Source organism: Rhizophagus irregularis, chromosome 10, assembly GCF_026210795.1.
Source record: "Rhizophagus irregularis chromosome 10, complete sequence".
Taxonomy (NCBI): domain Eukaryota; kingdom Fungi; phylum Glomeromycota; class Glomeromycetes; order Glomerales; family Glomeraceae; genus Rhizophagus; species Rhizophagus irregularis.
This window is the reverse complement of record NC_089438.1, coordinates 2,740,391-2,756,677: the sequence shown is the minus strand read 5'-3', so window position 1 is coordinate 2,756,677 and position 16,287 is coordinate 2,740,391. Positions and strand designations below refer to the sequence as shown.

General features: G+C 26.6%; 3 protein-coding genes across 3 annotated transcripts; 2 read left to right on the top strand and 1 right to left on the bottom strand.

Annotated features, from left to right (window-relative positions):
* Positions 1-78: 78 nt before the first annotated feature.
* OCT59_002108 (uncharacterized protein) lies at positions 79-1,143 on the top strand (the record flags this gene model as incomplete). The annotated part of the gene is made up of 5 exons (XM_066144276.1): positions 79-109; positions 633-734; positions 834-875; positions 950-1,000; positions 1,082-1,143. 5 exons carry the CDS (start codon positions 79-81, stop codon positions 1,141-1,143), a joined length of 288 nt encoding a protein of 95 aa, XP_065995454.1.
* Positions 1,144-2,370: 1,227 nt separating this feature from the next.
* On the bottom strand, positions 2,371-5,666 carry OCT59_002107 (uncharacterized protein; the record flags this gene model as incomplete). The annotated part of the gene is made up of 6 exons (XM_066144275.1): positions 2,371-4,547; positions 4,632-4,691; positions 4,857-4,962; positions 5,047-5,222; positions 5,299-5,362; positions 5,445-5,666. 6 exons carry the CDS (start codon positions 5,664-5,666, stop codon positions 2,557-2,559), a joined length of 2,619 nt encoding a protein of 872 aa, XP_065995453.1. The 3' UTR covers positions 2,371-2,556.
* A 2,547-nt stretch (positions 5,667-8,213) lies between these two features.
* Positions 8,214-12,709, top strand: OCT59_002106 (uncharacterized protein; the record flags this gene model as incomplete). Its single annotated transcript, XM_066144274.1, has 5 exons — positions 8,214-8,438; positions 8,521-8,596; positions 8,675-8,853; positions 8,958-9,282; positions 9,485-12,709. The coding sequence occupies 5 exons, from the start codon at positions 8,214-8,216 to the stop codon at positions 12,604-12,606; spliced, it is 3,927 nt and encodes a 1,308-aa protein (XP_065995452.1). The 3' UTR covers positions 12,607-12,709.
* Between the last annotated feature and the right edge of the window lie 3,578 nt (positions 12,710-16,287).

The following is a 16,287-nucleotide window of genomic DNA, read 5'->3' as shown; positions in this document are numbered from 1 at the left end:
TACGTTTCTATAGATTCCGTATACAAATTCCGTATATTTAATAAGCAATTCATTTTTGAACATTTTTTAAAAAAACTAATGTATACGGAAAAAATTAATCATACGGAATGTATACGGAATTTTTAAACTTAATATTTTTAGAAAATAATTTTACGAGATCACGTGATTGTTTATTGTTTTGTTATGATACGTTTTTTGTTTTTTTATATAAACCCTTACTTTGATGAGTTTGATCTTCCGATCTTCCTTTCTGTCTTTCCTTTTCTTCTCTTTTTTCGTCACCCCCTTTTAAAAAAACATTTTTTTTTTCGTACCTCACTTTAAAAATTTTTCTTTTTCATCACTCTCCTTTAAAAAAAAATTTTTTTTCGTTACTCCCTTAAAAAAAAAAAAATTTTTTTGATTTTATTCTTTTATTCCCACTCTTCTAAAAATTTTCTTCTTTCTATTTCTATTTCCTCTTTATAAAAAATTTTTTATTTTTCTAACTTTGACGTCCTCCCTTTAAAAAAAAAATTTTTCTTAACTCTTCTAACTTCGTTACCCTCTTTTTAAAAAAATATTTTTTTTTTGATTTATTCTTTATTCCCCTTTCTTTTTTATTTATATTTATCCCTTTTTTTATTTCATAGGCCAGCAGATTTTTTTTTGTGAGAAGATTCAGTTTTTTTGTAGATCAGTTTGGGAGTCCTTTCCTTTTTGTAGGATTGTTCAGGATTTTTTTCTTTTTTTAGGTCAGTTCAAATTTTCTTTTTTTTTTTTTGTAAGTTGGGTTCAGATTCTTTTCTTTTTTTTTTTTTGTAAGTTGGGTTCAGATTCTTTTCTTTTTGTAGGTTGTTTCAGTTTTGTTGCTTCAGAGTCTTCTTTTTTTGTAGGTCAGTTTTGGATTTATTTTGTTGTTTTGGTTTTTTTTTCATCAGATGCTTCATAATTCTTTTCATTTATGTAGGTCAGACATTCTGGAGTTCTCTTTCTTTTTTTGTAGGAATGCTGACCTTTGGTGACTTGGACGATTGCAGATACTATATGAAGGGGGGTTTTGTTTCCAATTAAGTTAGACGTTCTTTTTTGTTTTTTTTAGGTTGTTTGACTCCAAATGAACCTGAACTTATAGATAATTTTGGTTTCAATAGGTGGCCTTAATAAGGAGGGAATTTTCATAATGTATTTGTATTTTGTTTATTTTTTATTTTTTATTTAATTTAATAAAGTAAAATTAGATTTATATAAATATAATTATAGTAAACTGTAATACAAATAGTAAATTCAGTGACCAAATCGTATAAATTTCGTGATAAAATCAGTGATCAAATCATGTAAATTCCATATGAATTCCGTGCAAATTCCGTATCCAAACCATATTTTTAGTGATACGGAATTGTGCATTTTTCCGTATCCTATTATGATACGTTATTTCTAAGGAAAAAAAATCGTATAAAAACTTTATAAAAAACGTATCCAATTTTTTTATAGGGAATATTTATTTAAAGCTATATCAGATATATTTTTCCTTTTTATTAAATAATGTTCATTTTCATCCGTCGGAACAAAATAAATTTGTATATTTCACAATTTTCATGCTTGAAACTGTAAATTGAATTCTTGCTATATGAAAATTCAAATAATAATAATAATAGAAATTCTATCACATTTATATATTATTGGATGATTAATACAAATAATGGTCTAGTAGCATTGATGCTTTTTCCTTTTTTTATTTCCCCCTTAAATAACTGGAAGTTTTACTTTTAAGTTCGATAACCATAATGGAATTCGTAGTGCCGCTATTAGACTATTATTTGTTTTAATCAACCATTAATAATATTATTGGATTGATATATGCATATGAAAATTAATGAACGAACAGATGTAATTATAATAATATCCGATACATATTCTAAGTTAATCACATTTAATATTACTAATGATAAAATACAATGATCCTACCACAAAGGACTTCCTAAAAAATGCACTATGCTAGAGATTGCGCGTAGCACTATAACCAACTGATCTTATCGCAGGACCACAAATACCTACTAGTTCACCAACCTATGTCACTGTTTCAACCCACGCATAAATTTATACCGCTTCTCTACCTACAACTACTACAAAAACTAGGGTAAAGGGTGAGATTAGGATAGAGATCGGGGTAAGGATCAGGGTAAGCCGGTAGGGGATAAAACAGTACAGTAAATTTTGCGTGAATGTGTGCATATTTAGTTATAAACTTTATAAAATTTATGAATGATAAAAACTTGAATTGAAACATTTTGCAAAATTAAGTTAGATTCCGTGCCCTTTAACATCATAATTTCATATTACAATCATTCTTTATCAAATAAAATGACATGAATGTAAATAAAAGTTCAATTGATAATATTAAATTGAGAATTTATTATATTTTATCTTACAAGAAATACATTAATAAATATTAATAAAAATATAAATACTATATTTTAATATATAAAGTTTGATAAAAAGATTTTTTTAAAAAAAATTACATTCGTTTAATACATAAACTAATAAAAATGTTCGTTTATAAGGATAAATTTGTGGTCAAATCTCAAGAAAATCATATGAACTGTCTTCAATTGCTTTATGTTGAAGTCTGTTCAAATTATATGATGCTTCTTTATTTCCATTTTCATGTGCTCTTTTATACCAATAAAAAGCTTTATCTAAATTCTTACTAGTTCCTTCACCTTTTTCATATAAAGATCCAAGATTATTTTGAGCTCCAGGATTTCCTTTTTCAGCAGTATTAACGAATAATTTAAATGCCTCTTCCTTATTAATATCAGTACCAATTCCTTTATCAAAACAATTTCCAAGTCGAAACATACCATTTATATTTCCTAGATCAGCTGATTTCTTATAATGCTCAAAAGCTTTAAATTCATCTTGTTCAGTACCTATTTTGTATTCGTAACATCTTCCTAAATTATACAATGCTATTTCATTTTCTTTTGCTTTTTCATACCAAGAGAAAGCCATTCTACAATCTTTTTCAGTCCAATAACCTAATTCATATAATGCTCCAAGTTTAATTTGCGCTAATGTGTATCCTGCCTCGGCCGCGTCTTTATACAATTTAAACGCCTTTTCTTCGCTAATATCAGTACCAATTCCTCTATAATAGCAATTAGCAAGTTGATATTTTCCATCTATATATTTCTGTTCAGCTGATTTCTTATAATATTCAAAAGCTTTAACTTCATCTTTTTCAACACCTCTTCCTTGTTCATAACATATACCTAAGTTGTATTGCGCTATCACATTTCCATTATCTGCTGCTTTTTCATACCAGTGAATTGCATTTTTTAGACACTTTTTGGTTCCTTCACCTATTTCATATAAATGTCCAAGATTATTTTGTGCTTCAATACTTCCTTTTTTAGCAGCAATTTTATATAACATAAAAGCTATTGCTTTATCAACTTTAGTTCCAACTCCCTCATTATAACAATGAGCAAGTCGAAATATTCCATTTATATAACCTTGTCCGGCTGATTTTTCAAAGAATTCAAAGGCTCGTTTTTCGTCTTTTTCTGCGCCACCTATGCCATCTCTATAACAACAACCTACATTATGTTGTGCAATTTTATTTCCACTTCTCGCAGCTTTTTCGAGGTAAAAAATTGCACTTTTTCTAGAACTTATTCTTATTAATATTTGTCCAACATAAAATGTACAATGTTGATTAAATTTTCTGGTTAATAATGCCTTAAAGACCTTAACTTCTTTCTTCCCGAAAATATTTCTTGTTCTCCCTTTTTTTGCTGATTCTTTATTCAAATGAGTTGATTTCTCGTTATTTCTAATTCCAACACAGTATTTTAAATAAAATTGACCAATAAAATTTTTATTTTCTTTATTTTCCACGGATCTTTTATAACATTCAAACGCGAAATATTCATTCTTCTTCGTTCCATATCCTTCAATATAACAATTAGCGAGATAAACTTGAGCTATTGGAAAGTTACTTTTTGATGCTTTTAAAAATAATTTAAATGCTTTAAATTCATCGTCTTCTGTAACAACATTTAAAATATTATAATAATAAAATAATCCTAAAAGCCAAATATATTTTGCTTCGTTTTGATTATCCATAAGCCAATCAACGAAATTTTCTGCATTTTGATTTAATTGAAATATTTGTTTGTGAATAATTTGTTGAATTTTATCATCAATAACATGTCCTTCATTATGTTTTTCTATTATAATTTCAATTAATCTATCAACGGTTACAGAATCCAATAGATTTGTTGATTCTTGATATGAAACTCTTGATGAATTACTTATAGAAGCAGTAATGTTTTTAAAACTCATCATATTTAGCACTTCATCATCTATATCATCTATATATAGATAATTATCTAAGGTTAAATAATTTTCACTAGGGTTGTTCATTGTTAATACATTCTCTTCATAAGCTAATTCAACGTTATCGACTTGCGTTTGAGTTTCACTTTTAAAAGCGATATCTTGAAGTATTGAAACAACATTTTGTATATCCGGTCGTTCATCTGGTTCATATTTCCAACAACCTAATTAATAATAATAATTTAGTACTCTATATATTTTAAGACGAAAAAATTATTCAGTAAATATTACTATAAAATATAACTTACGTTCACATAAATCACTATAAACAGTAGGTGTTCCTTCAATGATTTCTTCCCTTTTTCCTCCTTTTATTTGAAACATTAAGCCCGCGTCATATTCTTCAGTATGGAATGGTTGTCGTCCGCTTGAAATTTGCCACATAATAATCCCAATACTATACACATCAGATTTTTTATTTAGTCTGTAATTTTTATCGTCAAAACTTTTCGGATCTACATAAGGTACTATACCATATACACTTGATGTACTACTACTTGATGCTTCGACAATTTTTTTTGATTGACCAAAATCCGCCAACTTAATTTTGTTCTGATGCACAAGTATATTTGCTGAGTGCTTTTAAAATTACATATAAAATTTGATTAATTCATTTATTCTTAAAGTTATGAAAAAAAAATATATTAAATAATTTATAATTACCAAATCACAATGAATAATATCGTGATTATGTAAGCAAGATATAGCACTTGCTATCTGAAACGCTAAGTCAAATCTATCATCCCATTTAAGTTCTTTAATATGATTTTGTAAATAATTTTGCAATGTACCACCGTCAGCATATTCCAGTACTAATGAACAATTTCCTAATATTGGATCTGAAACAAGATAAATAATATATATAAACATATTATAAGTTGGATTCAATTATGTATTTTATCGTTAAATTCTTACCTTTTGTGATACCATATAATCTTATAATATTAGGATGATAGTTAACTTCTCTTAGCAATCGTATCTGTAAAAATATATGTTTATATAAATTAAATGATTTTATTAATTGGTTCCATAATACCAGATACTTTTAATACATACTTTACCTCATTAACAACTTTTTCAAGAGTTATTTTATCATAATTAACATAATTAAAACATTTCAAAACAAATTTAGTATCCTTAATATCTTTTAATGTAGCAATTTTAATTCGTGCGGAAGAGCCGGTATCAATTTTTTCTAAAACTGTAAAGTCCGAATAATCGAAACGATCGTAATATTTATCTAACCAACCACTATAATCATTCGTGTCATTATCATTTGACATTGTAAGAATTTCTCCGTTTTTTTTTTGAAAAAAAAAAGAAAATTTAGTCTTCGTTCAAATATAAATAAAAAAAAAAATTTTTTCTGCAAAATCGGACAAAAATTCCGAATTCACGTGACATTTCATTGTTTGATCAACCGGTTAAACGGGTTTATTCCCAAATTAAGAATCTTTTGAATGTCATGCTGCATTATTGAAATTTCCAATCGATTTATCCGTGTTTCGATGGAAGATTCTAAAATTGATTTTTGTTTAAAGTTACGATGCGCAGAATGAGGGCTAAAAATTTTTCTGTGGGCGTCACCAAATTTAGTGATTTGAATAAAGTAAAAAAATAAATAAGTTTGCATGCTTTTAATTTTATAAAAAAATTTTTTTCGTGTAATGATGATATGTAGATAAAAACTGACATTTTTTAAGAAAATTGTTTTTCGTATTTCTTAAATAATCTTATCTAAAAGTTAAAATATTTATATAGAAATTATCCTTTTTTTTTAGGAAATCGTTCGGATTTCAACAGTAACGCCACAAAAATTTTTCGGATGATATTCCTAAACAAATAATTATTATTATTATTATTATTTTTATTTAGTAAAAAATTATCCATAATATTTTTTTTTAAAAAAAAAAAATTACCGTAATTAAAACTATGTTAATAAAACTGATGACATATAATAAAATTATTATTCGTAACCCGCACAACATCAATTTTTTCGAAAATTGAAAAAAAATTTTAATATGAAATCACATGATCTTAATGTAAAAAAAAAATTTTTAAATTTTTTGTGAAATTTATATAAATATAAAAATAAAAGCCAGTTTATTTTTAAATTTTTAATATGTTTAGTACAATCGAAAATTAATATTTTTTAAATTTTATAAATTTTATGTATTTCTAATTAGAATTTCCAACGTAAATAACGTAAATTAATGAAAGATTTATTGATAATATTAAGTAAATATAGTACATACTGTATATATTGGGAAATAGAATAAAGAAAAAATGAATTAAGAAGGCCAATAGGATTTCTTCCTTTCTGTGACCCCGTAATTTGTAAGCAGTCGTCATCATAAGAATGGTCATGTGACCGCTGATTATACGTTGCGTCGTTGCGGTGAACTTGGTAGAATTTTAACAACTTTCTTTTAGAATTTTTGGAAAAAAGGAATTTTCTTTCCTGAATTGATATCAAAAAGACCGTTATGAAAATACCTAATTTGAATAACCTAACTTAACTTATTGCAAAATCAGTAGTTTAAATTTTATTGAAATTGGTCGATTAAGCACTTCATATTTATCATTTACGCACGACACCAGAATACGACATATTTCGAAATAGTATAATTGTAGTAATATTTGATAATATAGTAATATAGTAGAATTATTGAAACGGTTTTACCAGATATATAAGGAAAATATTTCACACGAATTTACGTGGAATTTACATGGAATTTAACAATAAAGTGTCGAAAAATTAAATCCCTTTAATTTAATATACTGATTTTAAACTTATACAAGTATCATATAAAATATATATATACCGTGCGAAATCAAATTACATATATAACCCCATATGAGAGATAACAAATCAATTAAATCTCGAGGTTGCGCTCTTAGGAGAGTGTGATTAATTACGATATAATTACTATATACTTTTAAATATTTTTCTATAAGCGGAAGGAGTTATCTAACATTTTCAGTAAGGAAAAACTTCAGTTGTTTCTTTTGTCTTGGCTTGGTCAATTTCGAATTCAACTACACTAAACTAGATATCTTTCGTCCGTTAATAGTCGATTGATAAATTAGAAACTAAAAGCATTATTTTATATTAATTAGAAATTATTTATAAAAAAGTGTGTTATTATCAAAGTGAGGTCTTTAAATAATATTAGAATAATTGAAGGCTCGATTAATTTGAATAGATAGTCGAAACAAAAACAATTCTCAAAGATCTTCCTTACAAAATAAAATTCTCTATTATATAATAACGATAAATAAAAAATTCAAAATTTTTTTCTTTTTTTACTTTTTTTTTTCTAAAGTTCTTTTCCTCTATGCGGTGAATGGACGTTTTCTAATTTGTATTGCAAGGTTTAATACGATAGTAATTACCAAAATAAGCCCAATATGTCTTTAACTTCTTATCTATTATGGAGATGTCCGTTAAAGATTTCTTATATTCCAGATTGCTTCGAAACCGTACCCAGATTAGTTAAAAAAAATAAACTCCGACTGTGTAACAGTACTATGTATCAAATCGAGTAGAAGGCTTAGAACACACTTATAACTCGCATTTGGAATAAGCAATAATTTGGCCAATTAAAAAAAAGTACCGAGTCAATTCATTACACATTTTCTGTTGATTGCAAATCTTTCATAACAAATTAATTTTTTGTACAATCTAGAATGTGATCCTCGATGTACAATAGTCTGGAAGGGTGGAAACCTGTTTATCGGAATTTCCATCCGACCGATAAAATTGTTATAAATCAAATCAATTTTTTTTTTTAAAAAAAAAAGCACTTTTTTTTAAAAAAATCATTAAAATGACAACCGATTCTGATACAAAAAATTACGTTGATTGGTTAGAAAGATCAATCGCTAATGAACATATTAATTACTATGAATATTCTGATTTTAAAAATATACAGAATATAGGGAATGGTGCATTTGGAAGTATCGCTCGTGCTAATTGGAAACATACTAATACGTTCTTCGCTTTAAAATCTTTTATTAATCATAAATCAACTCTTAAAGAAGTCGTTAATGAAGTAATTATCATTGATTTCTTTCTTTTTTTTTGAAAATATAAGTTTTACTTTATTTAATCATATTTTTATATTTTTTTTTTAGTTAAAATTACATCGGACCGTTAATATTCATGATAATATATTAAGATTTTATGGTATCACAAAAGGAATAATGATCGGTAAGAAAAGTGGGAACAACATATTACATTGAAACAAATTAACAATTTTTAACATATTTTTTTTTTCATTATTTTTAGATGATCATCAAATTAACAATTACATTTTGGTTTTAGAATATGCTGATAGTGGTACACTAGAGAGCTATTTACATGATAACTTTGATCAACTCGGATGGGACGATAAACTAAGACTAGTGTTTCAATTATCAAACGCTATTCTATGTTTACATGAATGTGATATTATTCATCGTGATCTGGTAATACATCAAACTTGCTTACAAATTTTACTTTTTCAAAAAAAAAAAAAAAAAAAAATAAATCATAAAATTAATTATCAACTTTTTATATATGTAATTTAAAGCACGCGGCAAATATACTTATGCATCAAAAAAATATTAAGCTTGCAGATTTTGGTTTATCAAAAAAAATTGCCGAAGCGTCAAATAGTACATCAAGCCTACATGGTGTAGTACCTTATGTAGATCCGAAAAGTTTTGCCGATAAAAATCACAAACTAGATAAAAAGTCTGATATATATAGTATTGGAGTTATTATGTGGCAAATTTCAAGTGGATATCAACCATTTCATTACGAAGACAATTATGAATTAGCTCTTGATATACAATTAGGAAAAAGAGAAGAAATTATTCATGGTACTCCTACTGAATACAGTGATTTATATACAAGTAAGTAGTTTCGTAATCATGTTTAAAAGATCATAGATCCTAGAAAACGGAAATCGTTGTAGCGAATAAGATAAATCTATCGATGATGTCACGTGAGAGGATAGAGTCATTCACGTGATCGATCGCAGTACCTTCGCTCCGCTCCGGATAATAATGAATATAACGTTAATTCTCATTACTCTTATTCTACACAATTCTTTAGAATGTTGGAAATATGAACCGAGTGAACGTCCAAATATATTAGAAGTTGTTTCAATTCTTGAATCAATTATTTCGGAAAGAAAGTATGTAATTGATAATAATATTTATAAAGAAAAGGAAAGGTACTCACAATCATATTTGATAAATCCGTTATTAAATACTTACACTTATATGGATAGTTCTAATTCAACAGTGAGCAGAGAATCTATGGGTTTAAATGATGATTTGGTAATAGATAACATACCAAGTATAGTTTTATCAAATAGTAACTTAAGTTCACAGACTTATGAAACTGTTACAACCGATTCCGAAAATATTACAAATTCCTCATCAGATTCAAAACATCTATTGGATTCTATGAACCATGTAATTGTTGATAAATTAATTAAAATTTTAATTAAGAAACATAATCAAGGCGTCACTTTTGATCAAATTCAACAACTCATTAATCAACAAATATTAAATCAAAATATAGACAAACTTATTAATTGGTTATTAAAAAATCAAGGTTATGCACAACATAAGTGGGTTTTGGGATTGTTTTATTATTATAATATTAATACTAAAGAAAGCAGCAATAAAGCTTTTCAATTATTTTCAGAAGCATCAAAAGATAACTATTCATTGGCTCAAGTTTATCTTGCTAATTGTTATAATGAAGGATATGGAACAGAGAAAAATCAATATTTAGCATTTGAATGGTATAAAAAATCTGTGGAAAATAAAAGTATAATTGGGCAGTTTTATTTAGGTTATTGTTATGAAAATGGTATTGGAATTGAAAAAAATGAAAAACGTGCAGTTTGTTGGTATAAAAAAGCAAATAATAATGATAATACAACCGCAAAACTTTATCTTGCAAACTGTTACAGATTAGGAAAAGGTGTTAAAAAGGATGAAATCAAAGCATTTAAATATTATAAAATATTAGCTAAGCGTTATGAAATTGCTGATGCTCAATATCAATTAGGAAACTGTTTTAATGATGGAATTGGAACGAAAATAGATAAGGATCTAGCTATTTATTGGTATAAAAAAGCAACAAAAAGTGGAAGTATTATCGCAAAAGATATTCTTAAAGATAACGAGATTAATTCTCATAAAATATTAATTACAAAAAGGTTGAGTCAATTTGGTTTATATTATATTGGAAAATTATTAATAAGAATAAGATATGACAAAGCATTTCATTATTTTGAAAGAGCAGCAGAAATTGGAAATAAAGTTGCGTTACATAATTTAGGTTGTTGTTATAGAGATGGTATTGGTGTAGAAAAAAATGAAAGAAGAGCTTTTGAATTATTTAAGAAATCAGCTGGACAAGGTTATATAGATGGGATATTTCGATTGGGATATTGTTATGATAAAGGAGTTGGGACTAGTATTGATAAAGTAAAAGCTTTTGAATTATATGAACGTGCCGCTAAGAAAGGAAACCTTGGAGCTCAAAATAACCTTGGACATTTATATGAAAAAGGTGAAGGAATCGAAAAGAACTTTAAAGAAGCAATTCGTTGGTATGAAAAAGCGGCCGATAATGGAAATAGGTTATCACAGTATAACTTAGGTGTATGTTATGAAAATAAAATAGGTGTTGAGAAAAGTGATGATAAAGCATTCGAATATTATAAAAAATCAGCTAAATATAGACGTCCATATACATTAAATATATTTTATGGAAATGGAATGAATGTTGAAAATGATATTATTAAAGCTTTTGAATCTTATAAAAAAGCATCTAAACAAAAGTATATAGAAGCACAATATAAAGTAGCATATTTTTATGATAAAGGAATTGGAACCAAGTCTAATAAAAAAGAGGCGTATGAATTATATAAAAAGATGGCAAAAAAAGGAAATAAATTTGCACAAATTAAACTTGGAACTTTTTATGAAAAAGAAAAGAAATTTGAAGAAGCTTTCTATTGGTATAATGAAGCGAAAGAAAACGAAATAGCATTATTTAATTTAGGAAGATGTTATGAATATGGAATAGGTGTTGAAAAAAATGAAAATAAAGCATTTGAATGTTACGAGAAATCAGCTGATCAAGGATATACAGATGGAAAATTCCGGCTTGGTAATTTTTATAATGAAGGTATTGGTACTGAAATTAATAAAGTAAAGGCATTTGAATTATATGAGGAGGCAGCAGAAAATGGAAATAAATTGGCGCAAAACGCTCTTGGTTTCTTTTATGAAAAAGGTTATGGGACTGAAAAAAATGTGGAAACGGCATTCTTTTGGTATAAAAAAGCAGCAGTTAATGGAAATGAAATAGCACAATATAATTTAGGTATATGTTATGAAAACGGAATAGGTGTTGAAAAAGATGAAAATAAAGCCTTTAAATGTTATAAGAAATCGGCCGAACAGGAATACTTAAATGCGAAATATAAAGTTGCCGAGTGTTATTACAAAGGAATTGGTACTAAAATTAATAAAGAAGCAGCATTGAAATTATATAAAGAGACAGCTGGAAAAGGAAATAAGTCTGCACAAAACAGTCTTGGATTATTATATGAAAATGAGAATAAAATTGAAAAGAACGGAGAAATGGCCTTTTTTTGGTATAACGAAGCAGCAAATAATGGAAACGAAATAGCAATATATAATTTAGGCAGATGTTATGAATATGGAATGGGCGTTAAAAAGGATGAAGTTAAGGCTTTTGAGTATTATAAGAAATCAAATGAACAAGGATATCTAAATGCAAAATATAAGGTTGCTGAATGTTATAATAAAAAAATTGGTACTGATACCGATAAAAAAGAAGCGTTGAAATTATATAAAGAAGCAGCTGCAAAAGGAAATAAGTTTGCACAAAATAGTCTTGGATTTTTATATGAAAATGGGGAAGAAATTGAAAAGAATGATGAAATGGCATTTTTTTGGTATGAAAAAGCAGCAAATAATGGAAGTGAAGTAGCATTATATAATTTAGGAAGATGTTACGAACATGGAATAGGTGTTAAAAGGGATGAAGCTAAAGCTTTTAAATTCTATAAAAAGTCAGCTGAATATGGGTATTCAAACGCACGGCATAAAGTTGTATACTATAAAAATAAAGGAATTGAGTTACACGGGAAAAAAGTTGGTAAAGAATATGAATATTTAAGTTAAATAATAAATATAATAGCTTGTATTTTTTTTCATCTTCTTTTGAAATCCACATTGAATGTAGTATATATATTTAATAAATAAAAAAAATGTTAAATTCTCTATTATAATAAGTCTTTTCTTCAATGGTTTAATATATAACCCTCTTATCAATGAACAGAATTCCCTATTATATTAAAGAAAATTTCTAAGTTTACACGGGGTGTTTGTACACGGGTCATATAAATATAATTTTTAATAGACTAATTTTTTGTTTTTTAATTTGAAATTGAATGCTACCGACATTATACTCTTTTACTTTTTATTCTTATTATATTACAGATAAATATATGTATTTTCACCTGCTCTGCAAGTTTACTTAAGGCATTAAAGGAGGGTTTGAATGCCGTTTTTAATCTACTAATATGACCCGTGTTTAAACACCCCGTGTACAAATAGAAATTGCCTATATTAAAATTATGTAATTAAGTTGTGTAACAATTAAGGTGCCACACTTTTGATTTATTTTGTTAGGAATTTACTTTGCTAGATACTTTTTTAAAATTTTTAATTATTTTTAAATTAAGAAAAATTTGATCGGCAAATGATATAAAGCATGTCCGCTATAGCGAAACGGAAGACTACGAAAATACGAAAATGTAAAATTTGTTTATCCCATGCAAAATGTCCACATTTCGACATTTCGTGTTATTTGCTTTTTTGAACCCCTGAAATATTCTTATATAACACATATATACTGCGGCCTACAGTTGCGACCGGTTTCCATTTTCTAGTTTTTATTTAAATCAAAGAAAAACATATATATTCCTTCTAGTTTAATAATTTCTTCTATTATGTACAATTTTTTTTAAAGAAAAATATATAAAAGAAGAAAATAATAAAATCTTAAACCACAATAACAATTAATTATGTTTTTATTTTTATTTTTATTTTACCAGTAATTAGTTAGTGCACATATAATTATAAGAAATAACAAAATAAACTAAACTGAAAGAAGAGACAATAAATCTACTTCAATGGTGAGGTGATTACAAACGAAACTATTTAAAATCTTCCTACAAAAAAAATTAAAAAACTCCTATAAATGATCATTTTTTAGTTTTCATTCTGAAGAAACTCAGACACGTGATCATTTTTCTGAAAAATTTTTATAGGGTCTAACAAACTAAACATTTCGATAATTAACCCACTACCTCCCATTATCCAATAATAACAATATAACAATTAATTATATTATGTATAAATTAAAGAAACCGGACGGAATTTCCTTTTTGTGAAATTTTGTGCAACATAGCTATTTCAATTCGACATATCTATATCATCACGAATTTGCCGATCATTTATTGACATTGTCACATAAGAAAAGGTGGCTATTTTTATATAGATCCGATTATTGTCCATCAAAATAAAAAAAAGAGGGACATCCCCTGTTGCTGAAAAGCGACGTGAGACGATATTTCCTTTTTGGAAATTAATGTAACCGATTTGATTAAACATAACCGACGAGTGGGAGAAAAGCTACACAATTACACAATTCAAAAGAGTCTTAACGTGACACCACATGACTGCAATGATTTCAAATAATATAGATAAAGATAATACAACAATATAGTATTTTAGGACAATACTCATACTGAATTTTAAAAAAATATTGTTAACACAGAAACATGGTGAAAATATTGTCTGTATGAAATTCTTTTGTATGATGTGATGTTTCAGCTCCTAAAAAGTGCAAATAAAAATTTAACGTATTGTAGATCAATTACAATTGTTTTCCAAACACGGAGACATGCGTAATGCACACAATATTAAAAATTTTTCAATCCAAAAGTATGAAAAAGTATAAATTAGCAAAAAATTTTCTTAAGAAGACAAAAAATTAAAATTCAATCAATTAAAATTCAATCAAAAAAAAAAAATACTTTGATAGTTTTTTCGCATATTCAAACTCTTAAAATCAATTAAATTCTTTAAATTCCCTAACAAAATGAATCAGACTGAAGTTGTCATCAAACTATCCATTCCATCTATCGCAACTGCTGAAGCCACTGAAAAACCGGGCGATTCTGGTGGTTGTACAATTATGTAATAAAATAAAAAGTCTTACATATACGAACTTTTATCGTCAGATCTGATTGGATATTAAACATTTATGTATTGTTAAATAATCATTTGTCTATAGTTTATTTATTCGTAATAATATATTGTGCCTTATATATATATATATATCGTTAGTTTACTTGTGTTATTACTTATTATTATATTATCAAATTACTTAATAATTCTAGTCACCATTCATATTTTGTCTTATATTCTGTAATTAGGGACATGGTTTAAAACAATTTCAGTGTTTTAAAACATGTTTTAAAAAACACTTTGATATTATAAAAAATCAATTTTTATATAATAAAACGAAAAAAACTGTTTTAGAACATGTTGTTTTAAATTACGTGCCATACCTATCTGTATTTTATCGTTTGTGTATTCTAAAAATTACAAAAATAAATCACATCTTTAAATTCATTATTTAAAATGTTCTAAATTCTAATAATTTTGGTGAGTTTGAGGTTGCCTTAAAAGTTGTCTAAACCATATCTAATTTTCTAATAGTGTATACAGAAAATTTTCTATGCTGATCACGTAATAATCTTTTTGATGCAAAATACACAATATTTATTAGTAACGAAAAATTAATATTTTTGTTAGAAGATATAATTCCTGTAAAAGATTTATCTGCAATTTCTATATTTACGGAAAAATATAAAATCTATACATTTTGAGGCTATAAATCCTGTGAATGTAATACATTTACGGAAATAACAGAATAAAAAACACGGAATAAATTTATTATAGGGAATCCTATATTATTATTAAGATAAACACAAAGTTAATGATAATTAAAAACTCGATAAAATATATATTATAAGTGATCATCTAAACTCGAAAGTATAATTCTAATTAAAACTAATACTGTATGTTGATTGCTTCTAGTGAAAGGTTTCATTATGTAATATATCAACAGTAAAGAGTCCTTTTATTGAGCTGCGAAAAAAATAAAAGTTTATGGATGAAAAAAATTTATTGCTAGCTGCGAGTGAAACGTTAGGAAATGAGCCCGGCTGACGTTTGTTCTTTCTTGTTTAACGTATTTTTAAATATTTTACTTTTTCAGTTGAAACAGAACAATACTCAAAGGCAATACATAAAATATGAAAGACATCGAATTTTTTTATCACTTGAGAAATTTAACCGGAAAGTGACAAATTAATTGAATCATTGGTAATTGGTTCTATTATTTCCTTTGAATTGTCACATTTTCGTTTATTTTACTAGAATTAAAACCAACTTTGCTGTCAATATATGTTTTTTTGACAACCATATAACATCCATATAACAACCCTGTTATATTTATATTTTGTAATGATTTGCGATATGACTGCTATTATATATCAGTTGCCTTTGAGTATTGTTCTGTTTCAACTGAAAAAGTAAAATATTTAAAAATACGGTAAACAAGAAAGAACAAGCGTCAGCCGGGCTCATTTCCTAACGTTCACCCGCAGCTAGCCAAAAATTTTTTTCATGCATAAACTTTCATTGCAGAAACTTCATATTTTTAACAACGTCGACATTGCGCCAAAATCACGTGATTCATCCGTCGTTTTGTGCGTCGTTATTGAACGT